The sequence below is a fragment of the Panthera onca genome, chromosome D3 (assembly GCF_046562875.1).
Source record: "Panthera onca isolate mPanOnc1 chromosome D3, mPanOnc1 haplotype 2, whole genome shotgun sequence".
Taxonomy (NCBI): domain Eukaryota; kingdom Metazoa; phylum Chordata; class Mammalia; order Carnivora; family Felidae; genus Panthera; species Panthera onca.
In genome coordinates, this window is record NC_138350.1 from 8599122 (window position 1) to 8612895 (window position 13774).

The 13774-nt window shown below is 37.5% G+C and overlaps 1 protein-coding gene across 1 annotated transcript in view; it reads right to left on the minus strand.

Moving 5' to 3' along the window:
- NAA25 (N-alpha-acetyltransferase 25, NatB auxiliary subunit) overlaps window positions 1-13774 on the minus strand; it is an 80539-nt gene that overhangs the window by 55257 nt on the left and 11508 nt on the right. Inside the window, exons 2-7 of the mRNA XM_078435790.2 lie at window positions 12643-12728; window positions 11265-11403; window positions 7601-7719; window positions 2866-2940; window positions 1526-1633; window positions 1155-1233 (exon numbers count right to left, since the gene is read on the minus strand). Of these exons, the coding sequence (XP_078291916.1) occupies window positions 1155-1233; window positions 1526-1633; window positions 2866-2940; window positions 7601-7719; window positions 11265-11403; window positions 12643-12728 (606 nt within the window). The remainder of the gene's footprint in view (window positions 1-1154; window positions 1234-1525; window positions 1634-2865; window positions 2941-7600; window positions 7720-11264; window positions 11404-12642; window positions 12729-13774) is intronic.

The window sequence follows — 13774 nt, forward strand, 5'->3', positions numbered from 1 at the left end:
TATTAACATTTAAAAATATTAAAGAGGGGCGCCTCGGTGGCCTGGTTAGTTAAGCATCTGACTCTCAATTTCGGCGCAGTTCATGAAATTGAGTCCTACGTCAGACTCTGGACTCTGGGCTCTGTGCTGACAGTGTGCAGCCTGCTTGGGATTCTCTCTCTCCCTCTCTCTCTGCCCCTTCCCCACTCATGCTCTCACTCCCAAAATAAATAAATATTAAAAAAAAAAAAAAAAAAGAAAAGAAAAAACTTTTTGAATAAAAACATTGTGCCAGCTGAGTAAGAGTGCTCTATTAGCTCAGGTACAGTATGTTCTCGTTTGTGACTTGAACAAACTGGGGCGAGTCGGGGGGAGGGGAAAGTACATCTTTAGAAAGATATACAGGGGGCACCTGGGTGGCTCAGTCACTTAAGCCTCTGACTTCGGCTCAGGTCATGACCTCACAGTTCGTGGGTTCGAGCCCCGCGTCGGGCTCTGCGCTGACAGCTTGGAGCCTGGAGCCTGCTTCGGATTCTGTGTCTCCCTCTCTCTCTCTGCCCCTCCCCCACTCATGCTCTGTCTCTGTCTCAAAAATAAATAAAAACATTTAAAAAACTTAAAATTTAAAATTTTAATTAAAATTTAAAATTTAATTAAAATTTTTAATGTTTTTATTTATTTTTGAGACAGAGAGAGAGAGAGAGTGAATGAGCATGAGTGGTGAGCACAGCATGAGCTGTCAGCACAGAGCCCGACGCGGGGCTCGAACCCACGAACTGTGAGGTCATGACCTGAGCCAAAGTCAGAGGCTTAAGTGACTGAGCCACCCAGGCACCCCAAACATTAAAAAAAAGTCTAAAAAATGTTTTTAATTAAAAAAAAAAAAGGACATACAGAACAAATGACTGGCAAAGAACTTTGAGGGCAAAGGGTTAGAGGTCATACTCTTTCTGACATCTTCAATTTTCTTAATTCCTAAATTATTTCCAATTCAAAAATATTTTTAAAAAGTAAATGTACAACATACAGAAAAATCTATATGAACATAAAATGACCACACGTAATTTTTTTTTTAATGTCTTGATATCTTTACTTTTCTGTATAAGGAGAAATTTTTCCACAATTAAGTATTTTGCATGTTTAAATAAGAAAAAAAAGAAAACTTTAAAAATTACCTCCTAATTTTCCTCTGATAACATCTAAGGCTTCCTGGTACTTTCCCAAACGTTCCAGGATCATATAATAAAGTTCAACCTTACAGAAAAAACAAACAAGAAATGCAGCCATTGAAACTTCTCAATATAATCATTTGCATGCTTTCAAAAGTTACCTAACAGAAAAGAACACTATCTTCAAATGAGATGACATTAGCAGTAACAATGTTCGGATACCTAAGCTAGGTGCTTCCAAAGCTTCCTTTTACACAAGAGGCAAGAGTGAGGCCCAGCTCTCTAACTGGAATAAGACAGCAGTTTACAATACTGTAGCATCACATGGTAGCAATATCAAATCATGGGAATACAAAAGGAGGGCTTCCACTACTCACTTCAGCTTCAGCTTCTATCTTGTCCTCTTTCACCATTTTTTCTACCATTCTCTCAGCGAGGGGCAGAAACATCGTTTTTGAGAGGTTTTCATCCTGTGCCGATATAGACTGTAGGAGAAAAAAATAAATGTTCTATTCTAATTTCTCCCCTGCTTGCACTATTTATATTATTACCAGGCAGACCATTACTGGGACCCCAGCACGTATTTATCACTCCACTATGTCCAATATCAGACCTAATTTGAACTTGCCACGAAGATACATTACAGAGTGGTTTGCCTTAGAAGAGATTTCTTTTAATATTTATTATCCTATATATTTTTGACATACTGAGTTTCCACAATATGGCCTAACTTTTAAATAGGTTATTCATACATTTTTCTAGAACTATATTAAGAAGCAGTAGGTATGCCTACACTGTTTATTACATGTAAGGGGTATCATCAGTTGTTTGAAGAGAAAAGCCTTTCAAGTGTCTTTTTTTTTTTTAAGATTTTATTTATGTAATCTCTACACCCAACAAGAATTGCATGCTCTACCAACTGAGCCGGCCAGGTGCCCCTATCAGATGTCTTTTTGAAATGTTCACATATTAAAGGGAAAACTCCAATTCCTTCTATTTTACACAGCTTAGTAGCTTGGATAATTAAGATGATCTTAGATTGACAATTAAAATCAATACATATTAACAATTTTAACATTGCCTGAGATTCTGCTCAAACCTCAGTACTCAAAGTAACTATTATGCTTATCTCACAGATAAACTAAGAGATTCCCCAACGGCTCTCTAAGACATATGCTGAAGCCAGTATATGAATGCAGACCTGTCTGAACCCAGAGCCTTTCTGTTCTGAACTGCTACATTTTAACTCCTTCCTCCCCATCTTCTCTTATACCCTATCTCCTTTTAGTCCTTACAGTAGCTCTGGGAGATGAGCATCTCCCTTCTGCAAAAGAGGAAACTGAGGCTCAAAAACCAGAATTGATAGAACGAGGCCATCCAATTCAATAACTTGTACACTAACAAACAATACTGTTTTAAAGACAAACCTCAAGTCAAAATATCAAACATTTCGAGTCTCATATTTGATCAAATAACCCAGTAATAGGTCTAAGATTCAGGGGAAATACAGTCTGTGCTCCACACAAATAAACCAATATACCAACTCATAAGGAATAAATGCCAAAACTCCCCAACTCAAAAAGTCAACTGACAATATGGAAAGTCCCTATTTGACACATGCTATAACACATTACCCAAGATGTTCAGAAGACAAATTAGGACAACTATATACAAAAATAAAAACAAATCTCAATTCCATTCTGAATACCATACTCACTTGCATAATTAAGCTCATCACAGACCAAAAGTAGTAAGGGTTTTTGGGGACAATCTTATATAGAGCCATGCCAGCCTGAAAGACAGAGAGCCATAAATACTTAATTTAGAAAACGTCACACAGAGGGCAATTAATGATCTAGATATGTGGCAAGAAGTTCCTAGGAGAATAGCAACACATCTACATATCCCAGTTACTATAAATGCCTAGTGACTTGATGAATATTCTCTAGTAGATAGCAATGTAAGTAATCACAAAGGTGAAATTTTCCCACATCAGAAATATTTCACCTTTTGAACCAGATTTCTTCAAATTAAAGCCCAGTATTTTTGGAAAATATTAGCAATCCAATATGGTTCCGGTAGACTACTGACAAACACAAAATTTGGCTTATGAATGTACACCAATAAACTTTACTAAAGGCACTGCACTAACCAGTTATAGTAAAACAAATTTAAAAATCCAGACAGTATATTTCAATTTTAAAATTAGAAAAGTTTTCTCTGACATTATTCAAAAAACTGTAATTCTTAGGTTAGGAAAATAATCAGGTTCTCCCAAGATACCATTAACTAGAACTCTTACCCAAGATACCATTAACTAGAACTGAACTCTTTCATTGTGAAATGTATAATATGAAATACTTAAAGCAGGGACATGGCAAGAAGGAATAAAATAGATCTACTCATGCATAACTGAGAATCCTCCCATAATTAGCCAATTAGTAATCAATGCCAAGAAATCAGTCAGCTAGTTATTACAGTTACTATTTTATGTTTTTTTAATGTTTTGCCTATCTTCAACCCACTTGAAAAAGTACACGGAGCCTCTATTAAGTGGAAGGAAATGTCTATTCCTGCCAATTATAGAAAGACTGAGACTTGGTCCCAAATGCATTTAGAAGCTAGAGACAGAGATAAGACAAATATTTAAATGACTAAAATATACACTTGGCAAAAAAAAATGTCCTATACAACAAAAACATCATATCTTTTATTTCCAAAAAAAAAAAAAAAAAAAAAGGCAAGTTGTTTATTCCTTTCTTTAAGGGAAAGTAGGGAAGGGAACTTTATCGATAAAGCCTTCTTCAAAGTAGCAGTCTTCCAAATGAACCTTGAAGGACAAACAGTATGTCTACAGGCAAAGATGGAGGTAAGGATACAAATATACAAATACAAACATTAGGGTGAGTGGGTAAGTAAGTGAATCAATTCTAAGTAGGAGTAAAATGAATCTGAACAAAAATATTAAAGAAAAAGACATATTGACAAGAAGAAATAGGACATTTGGCTAAAAATAAGGATTAAGAAGACTAGTAGGGAAATGGGGCTGAAAAGTAACTGAGATACCCTTATTGTGAAGCACTCAAAAATCAGGCTGTTACAGAGTAAAAGAGTAATAGGTACACATCTACACTCTCTTTTTTTTTTTTTTTTTAATTTATTTTTGGGACAGAGAGAGACAGAGCATGAACGGGGGAGGGGCAGAGAGAGAGAGGGAGACACAGAATCGGAAACAGGCTCCAGGCTCCGAGCCATCAGCCCAGAGCCCGACGCGGGGCTCGAACTCACGGACCGCGAGATCGTGACCTGGCTGAAGTCAGACGCTTAACCGACTGCGCCACCCAGGCGTCCCACATCTACACTCTTCTAAGAACATATTTTAACTGGACCATGAAGAAAGAAAATAGAAAGAGATGAGGTAACGAGGAACTACACCAGGATGAGGTACATCAAATAGAAAAGAGACCTCGAAGACACTGTGGAGGAAGAGTCAAGATGATGTAGAAACAATATGACATACAGGTTTAGAAGAATCTAAGATAGCTTAAGGTTTCAGCTTCTAACACCAAACTCTGGAGGAATTGAATGAAAAGTGCTAGAAAATCTATTTTACCTGATCATTTGGGGAAGGAAAACATTTTTATAATGACATGCAGAAATAAAAAGTAGAATATAAAATATGAATTTTTAACACAAAACATAAGAAAAAAATTTCATGCCCATAACCTACTATCTTGCCAACACTTATATTTTGCTGATACAGGAAACTTTTGACGATAGACAAGTGTAAAAAACATGGCTATGAATTGGTGACTCAGAATATGGAAATGCGAAAGAAAAGAGAAAAAAGAGTAAAGACAAAAGAATAGGAATGTCATTTACAGAAAAAGAAAGTCCAATCACCATATTAACATCTAGCAACTCTTCATTCAAGATGATTTTTTTTTTTAAGTTTATTTATTTTGAGAGAGTGAGCAAGAGAAGGGCAGAGAGAATCCCAAGAAGGCTCCATACTGCCAGCACAGAGCCCGATATGGGGCTCGAACTCACGAACCAAGAGATTGTGACCTGAGCTGAAATCCAGAGTCAGATGCTTAATCAACTGAACCACCCAGGCTCCCCCAAGATGATTTTAAATATTGCTTGCCAGGGATGTCATTTGGGTCAGTAAAAGTCCTTAAGTTTTCTGATTCCTTACCTTCCCTCCCTTCTACCTCCACCAGGTTAATCATTTGGTTTTTTTAACAAAAATTTATTGTGCAGATGCTATTCTAGGCACTGAGGATTCAGCAGTGAACAAAATAAAAACTCTCACCCTCATGAAACTTGACATTTAATTTGTAAACTACTTATTATCCCAGACTGACATACCATTTTCAATATAATCCTACATGTATACTAAGAAATTATAACTACCTTAAGCAGCAAAAAAGGTAAAATTAGACATTTCATTCTAAAACATTTAACACTAGAATGCTCCATTCTTCCAATATATTAGAATAATGTAAAAACAAGCTATAGCTACAATATACTAAAGATCCAAAACTGTTAAGCCACATCAAAGCAGTGGCTCCAAAGAGCAAGATGCAGAAGTATGTCTATCTTTGGCCACATGTAAAGTCAAACTATAAAAAACAAAATCCATTCAAGTGGCAGATTATTTACCTTAATATTGTTGTTGCATGAACTTATCATTTTGTTATTTTTTTGTATGTGTATATGTATTTCAAAAACATATTGTGGTATCATAAAATTAACATGTACTTTAAAGGGGGGGGGGGGGGGGGGGCGGTGCGCCTGAGTGGCTCAGTCAGTTGAGAGTCTGGCTCTTGGTTTCAGCTCAAGCCATGATCCCACGGTTCTTGAGTTCGAGCCCCACATCAGGCTCTGTGTGGATGGTGCAGAGCCTGCTTGGGAGTCCCTCTCTCCCTCTCTCTGCCCCTCCCCTGCTCACACTCTCTCTCAGAATAAAAACTTAAAAAAAAAAAAAAAAAAGAAAGAAATTAACAGAAAGAAAAGTATCCATAGGCCTGTATCCTGCCTGGTAACATTTTGGTTACATAACCTTACAGATATATCCTTTAAGGAACCATAAATGTGAAGGGAGTAGAGGGGAAGGCCATTTTACAACTTTTTACCCATTAACATATATTAGGAACATCTTTGTATGTCAACAAATAAAGACATACAGTACTATTTGAGAGGAGTGGGATGTTGCATTTTACCATTAATATTTAATATACTTTAAACATAATCCTAGAAATAAAAATATTAAAGACATATATATTATGTACACATACGTATATATATACACATATATGTGTATATATATACGTATGTGTACATGTGTGTATATATGTATGTCAGTTGCCAATTTTAAAATATATGCCCACTTAACATTAAAAGAAAAATTACAATCTCTGAATATTTTTCCTGAGAATAAACTCCATCAGTAAATAAAACTTCTTCAAAGAATTGTATCTGGGGAATAAAATTTTTCCAATTTAAAAACTTGCATATAAGCAAATACGAAGATTAATTTTATGGAGAAAGGATTTATTTTAATATAGGATCTTCCACCCTCCCTAACTCATCCATTGTTATAGTCTGATACTTCAAGTAAAGAGTAAGACAAAGACCCAGGTAAGAAAGCTTTGTTTTCAGAAGAAATTGTACCCACAAACAAAACATTTCTAAAATACTAGCTTGACATCATAACCGTCTATGGGCTTAACAGTTTCATTCCTCTGGGATGCTGACTTTCCCCCCCACTAGTCCAAATGTGTCCACATGAGGCTTCTTCATATGTCTACAAGGAACATTTAAAATGTACCAAATGGCAAATAAGCTGCCTTTTGCAAAAAAGACAGGTATTCCAAACAATGGGGATTTTTCCCAGGTGAATTTAAAAAATTTCAGCAGGCTACAAAGAAAATTAAATTTATAAATTAGATGTAAACTTTCTTTTCTTTAAGATTTTATTTTTAAGTAATCTCTATAAGGAACATGGGGCTCAAAATCACAACCCAAAGATCACAACCCAAAGATCTACCGACTGAGCCAGCCAGATGCCCCTAAATGTAAACTTTAAAGTTTGCCTTTCTATAGTCTGTTCATTTTTTATTCTGGGATTTCTGCCAATTTTCTAAAAATATAACAGCAATTTCATGCAGTGGGACAATGTGAAGCCAACGTACCAGAATAAAAAATGCTATCAGGCCACAAAAGAACAATCAGATTTCCCCTAAGAAAATGCTTAAAGAACTTGAATAACAGTTCATCCTTAAAACATACAAAGGAAACACATGCCTGATCTCCACACACAAATACATAGATTCAGTATTACACACATATGCAAACACACACATGCACCCACACACTCCTACAACTAAATCACATTTAAAGAAATTTTAGTCTCTAATAGCAAATCCCACAACCCAGGATAAAGTTACCTGTTGCATTTTCTTGTATTCGCCCACTCTGGCATAAGCCATGAAGAGGTGAGAGTGATACTCCTCACTATTGGGAACTTTCTTCACAGCTGCCTCATAAAGTTTTGTAACTAACTCCGCTAGAATAAAGAGAAATAAGATAGTCTTTAATTATTGAAGTATATCTTAAATCTTAACAGCATTTAATTTCTCCCCCCTTTGGAGGATACGATGTCTCCTACCATTAAGGAAGAAGAAAGTACTTGTTTTGCCTCATCCGATCATTACTCTTCTCTTGGTTAGGCATTATTCAATGAAGCACGGAATAGCTCAGGCCTCCCCTAACACACTTACAATATACAAGACCCTCCACAATCTAGCCTCTCTCTCCTTCCTAATTCTTTCCCCCAGCACTTTATGTTTTAGCCACACCAAACTATTTGTAGTTCCACTAGACTCCCTGTGCTATATCATACCTCCATGCCTTTACTCTGCTCCCTGTGCCTGGATTCACCTTTCCTTTCTTTTCTACTCAATGAACATCATCCAAAACCCAACTCAAATGTAATCCTCTCTACAAGGAATTGTGCAAGTTCAAATGTAATCCTTCCCTGAGCACCATCTGTGCTCCTCTACTCAGTTTGATTACTGCTCCCCTCTGCCATCTTTTTTTAAAAATTTTTTTTTTTTTCCAACGTTTTTTTATTTATTTTTGGGACAGAGAGAGACAGAGCATGAACCGGGGAGGGGCAGAGAGAGAGGGAGACACAGAATCGGAAACAGGCTCCAGGCTCCGAGCCATCAGCCCAGAGCCTGACGCGGGGCTCGAACTCACGGACCGCGAGATCGTGACCTGGCTGAAGTCGGACGCTTAACCGACTGCGCCACCCAGGCGCCCCTCCCCTCTGCCATCTTTAAATCTTTGTAGTAAGTCTCTTATAACATTTATTAACATATAATGTAGTATACAGTTTATTGACCAATTTCCCTTTATTTTAACTGAGCTCTATGCCCAACATGGGGCTTGAACTCATGACCCTGAGATCAAGAGCCATATGCTGTACCAACTGAGCCAGCCAGGCACCCATGAATTTCCCCTTATAGACTGTGAGTAACACAAGGGCAGAGAGAGCATCTTTAATCTTTGCTTCTGATATAATACTTCTCATAGAAAAACATTCAACCAGGGACGCCTGGGTGGCTCAGTCGGTTGAGCGTCCGACTTCGGCTCAGGTCATGATCTCGCAGTCTGTGAGTTCAAGCCCTGCGTCAGGCTCTGTGCTAACAGCTCAGAGCCTGGAGCCTACTTCAGATTTTGTGTCTCCCTCTCTCTCTGCCCCTCCCCCGCTCATGCTCGCTCTCTCTTCTCTCTCTCTCTCTCTCTCTCTCAAACATTAAAAAAAATTCAACCATATTTGTGAGATAAATGATTTTTTAAAAAACACTGGGAGAGAATCCTTATCTCTAAATCAACATAATCCCTATAATCAAATACAATACCTCAACTCTTAAGTTTTATCTTTTATAAAAATGAAAAACAAAACTAAAACGTAACATTTTCTGCCCCTAGGTTGGCAAAAATTTTATTTTTTCCAGCTTTACTGAGGAATAACTGATGAATAAAAACTATATTTTAAGGTCTACAACATGATGATTTGATGGCAAAACTTTTAATTTTTTTTTTTAACGTTTACTTTTGAGAGAGAGACAGAGACAGAGACAGCATTAACAAGGCAATGGGGGCAGAGAGGGAGAAAGCAGACACAGAATCCAAAGCAGACTCCAGGCTCTAAGCTGTCAGCACGCAGTGAGATGCGGGGCTTGAATTCGTGAACTTTGAGATCATGATCTGAGCCAAAGTCGGACGGTCAACCAACTGAGCCGCCCAGGTGCCCCTGATGGCAAAACTTTTAAAGTCTAAGAATAGCAAGTGTTAACAAGGATGTGAAACAACTTGGAACTCATACACCGGTATTAGGAGAGTAAATTTGGAAAACAAGGTGACGTTATTTTTCTTCACCTTTAAGCTGAACATACACACACCCTAGGACTTAGTATCTCTACTTCTAGACTGCAGTCCCCGAGAAAAATGTTTTGTGATAGTAAAAATGAATGAACTAAAAGTATGTATATATTAGATGAAACATGCAACTCACGGAACATATACAGTATGAATACATTTATATTAAGTTCTAATTAATATGGTATTACTACATTAACAATTATATCAATATAATAACTTCTATTAATAAATAACTTATTAACTAAGTTATAATAAGTAATAATAAAGTAAGAAATTGACAAAGTATTACTTAGACAAACGTGATAAAGATGTTTTTAAAAGCAAGACAATAAAATATATTCAGGAAAGCCAATACATCTTGGAAGGTAAAAAAGAAGTAAGACTGATGAAGAACACACAGGAAGCATCTTAGTATTAAGTTGGTTGGTAGGTCCATGAATGTTCATTATTCCACATCAAAAATACGTACTTCTATAATATGTATTATGGAAGATATGCATTATTACATAGTAAAAGATTTGAGAAATCAACAATGAGAAACTTTACAGGTGAAATGGTGGACTATCTACAATAGGCTTACAAATAATCTGGGAGGGGGATGGGATATAGATAAAATTGGCCATGTGACAATGACTGCTAAATGTGGATAAGGAGTACAATGGGACTTATTATGCTATTCTGGTTTTATTTATGTTTGAAATTTTCCATATCAAATAGTAAAAAAGGGTAACTCTTCCATTTAATAAGTCAAAATGCCACAAACTGACCTCAAGTCCTCATTCCAATTCAAGGATCCTAATACATGCAAAATATCCTTTCTGCCAGGGCATCTGGGTGGGCCAGTTGGTTGAGCATCAGACTTCAGCTCAGGTCATGATCTCACGGTTCAGGAGTTCAAGCCCACATCAGGCTTGCTGCTGTCAGCTTGGAGCCCACTTTGGATCCTCTGCCCCACTCCCCCCTTGCTCTCTCTCAAAAATAAATAAATGTTTAAAAAAATAAAATTAAATATCCTTTTTGCCTACAGTCTTTGTAAATCATGGTTAATGCATTATTTTACCTATTGCCATCCACTCAACTCATGAGTGATCAGTAAAACAGAAAAATAAAGAACTCAATCAGAAATAACCAAAAACTCAGGGTGCCTCATGGCTCAGTCGGTTAACCATCTAACTTCAGCTCAAGTCATGATCTCACAGCTCTTGGATTTGAACTCTGAGTCAGGATCTGTGCTGACAGCTCAGAGCCTAGAGACTGCTTTAGATTCTGTGTCTCCCTCCCTCTGCCTCTCCCCAGCTCTCGCATGTGCATTTTCTCTCTCTCTCTCTCTCTCTCTCTCTCTCTCTCGGTCTCAAAAATAAATAAACATTAAAAAAAATTTAAGAAGTAACCAAAACCTTAAGCTCAGGTTTAAAAACAATGAAAAAGAAGGGGCACTCGGGTGGCTCAGTCAGCTGAGCATCCAACTTCGGCTCAGGTTGTGATCTCACAGTTCGTGAGTTTAAGCCCCACATTGGGCTCGCTGCTGTCAACACAGAGCCTACTTTGGATCCTCTGTCCCCTTCTTTCTCTGCCCCTCCACAGCGTGCTCTCTCTCTCAAAATAAATAAGACATTAAAAAAAATAATGAAAGTAATAAAACAATGAAAACGAGAAACATACGTCGATGCATCTCCCGGTAGAGAATAGTCAGTGCCTGCAGCGAGTTGTCATCTGTGGGTTCAAGGGCCGCCACCTCCTGTGCCAAGGTGAAGGCTTCCTCTTGCTTTCCAGTTCTCTGTAAACCAATTGCCTTTAAAACCTGATACAAAAGAAAGACAAATTCATTTTAAAAGGACAGAAAAGAAAATATAAACAAAACAAGGTGAATTCAAAAACACAACATAAGTTGTAAGGCATGCCTAGGTCTAATCAAGTAAACCATATTTTACCAAAAATATCAACAAATCAAGATTCTTTCCTAGTTTCGTATTAAGATGTAACGACACTGTTTAAAAAAAAGTCTGTCAAAATAATATAATTAAGTTAGCTATATCCAAAGAAATAAACAGCTAGCTTGTAATTAAATACTATTTATGGCATTTAAGTAATCAGAAAAACAAATGTCTTCAAGGGGAGCCCAGCTGGCTTAGTCAGTAGAGCATATGACTCTTGACTTCAGGGCTGTGAGTTCAAGCCCCATGTTAGGTAGAGACATTACTTAAAAATTAAATCTTGAAAAAAAAAAAAAAAAAAAAAAAAAAAAAAAAAAATTAAATCTTGGGGCGCCTGGGTGGCTCAGTCGGTTAAGCGTCCGACTTCGGCTCAGGTCATGATCTCACAGTCTGTGAGTTCGAGCCCCGCGTCGGGCTCTGTGCTGACGGCTCAGAGCCTGGAGCCTGCTTCTGATTCTGTGTCTCCCTCTCTCTCTGCCCCTCCCCCATTCATGCTCTGTCTTTCTCTGTCTCAAAAATAAATAAAAATGTTAAAAAAAACAAATTAAAAAAAAAAAATTAAATCTTTAGGGGCGGCGGGTGGCTCAGTCGGCTGAGCATCCAACTTCCACTCAGGTCATGATCTCACAGTTCATGAGTTCAAGTCCCACGTCAGGTTCACTGCTGTCAGCTCAGAGCCTACTTGCTGGCTTGCTTCTGATCCTCTGTCCCCCTTTCTCTCTGCCCTTCCCCCATTCATCCTCCCTCCCTCCCTCCCTCTGTCTCCCTCAAAACTGAGGAAACATTTTTTAAAAAATTAATTAATTAACATCAGCTCAGGTCACGATCTCACCATTCATGGGGTCAAGCCCCACATCGGGCTTTACACTGACAGCACAGAGCCTGCTTTAGATTCTGTCTCCCTCTCTCTCTGCCCCTCCCCTGCTCACGGCCTCTCAAAAACAAACAAAAAATAATAATAAAATAAAATCTTTAAAAAAAAAAAATACCCTGGGGGGTAGGGACAAACCCTGAACAGAGTCACTAAAGGGATTAAACATCTTTTTCTTTTTAAGGTTACAATATATAATCCACCAAATATGTAAGTCAAGGGCAAATGAATTTACCTTAGCACAATGAAGATCCTTATGTTTCTTCAACAATTTATCTGCTTGCTGAATTGCCATTTTATTATTACCATTATCAAGATAATCTACGAAAACAAATTACGATAGTTATTATATTCCTTCAAAAGATAGGAAAAATGCATAGGCTGTCATCAGATGTTTCATAAAGTATCTTAATTCAGTATCAAAAACATCATGGTGTTAATTTTAACTCTAAATGGTTAGGATGATCCAGAATACAATCTTATATTCCTATAGTCATCTCTCAGACCTGTTATAAAAATTGAGTTAAGTAAAAATGGGAATCAATTATTATCCAAAAGTCTAACAAAAGCAAAGATTAATTTCAAGACTAAGATCTAAAAGAAAATGAGAGGTGCCTGAGTGGCTCAATTGGTTTAGCATGTGACTTCGGCTCAGGTCATTATCTCACGTCTCAGGAGTTCAAGCCCCATGTCTGGCTCTGTGCTGACAGCTCAGAGCCTGGAGCCTGCTTCAGATCTGTGTGTGTGTGTGTGTGTCTGTCTGTCTGTCTCTCTCTCAAAAATAAATAAACATTTAAAAACATATAAAAAATAAAACAAAATGAAAAGAAAAGAAGTGTCATAAATGGGAAATGGAGGTAGCTGTCAATTCTAAATACAGAAAGATGACTTAAACACAAGCCAGTTCACAACCTACTACTACTACTACACCAAGTCCCTCTTTGCTCATCAAGGTCCCAAATCAGGGTAGGAGCAGATGAGGCACAGATAACTCAAAATAAGTTATGGATCAAATGCTGGTGAGTACATGGAGCATCAGTGCCTCTCACCCAGTACTACTGGGAATGTAAATGGTACACACACCTTGAAAACAGTTTGCCAGGTTCTTCACAAACTAAACATACTACTCTGCCTTGAGATCCAGCAATCGTGCTCCTTGGTCTCTACCCAAGTAAGCTGAAAACTTACCTCCACACAAAAGCCTGCACACAAATGTTTATGGCAGCTTTATTCATAACTACCAAGGCTCGGAAGCAGCCAAGATGTCCTTCAATGGGCCAATGGATAATCAAAATGTGGTACATCCATACAATGGAATATTATCCAGCAATACAAAGAAATGAGCTATCAAGGCACAAAAAAACAAG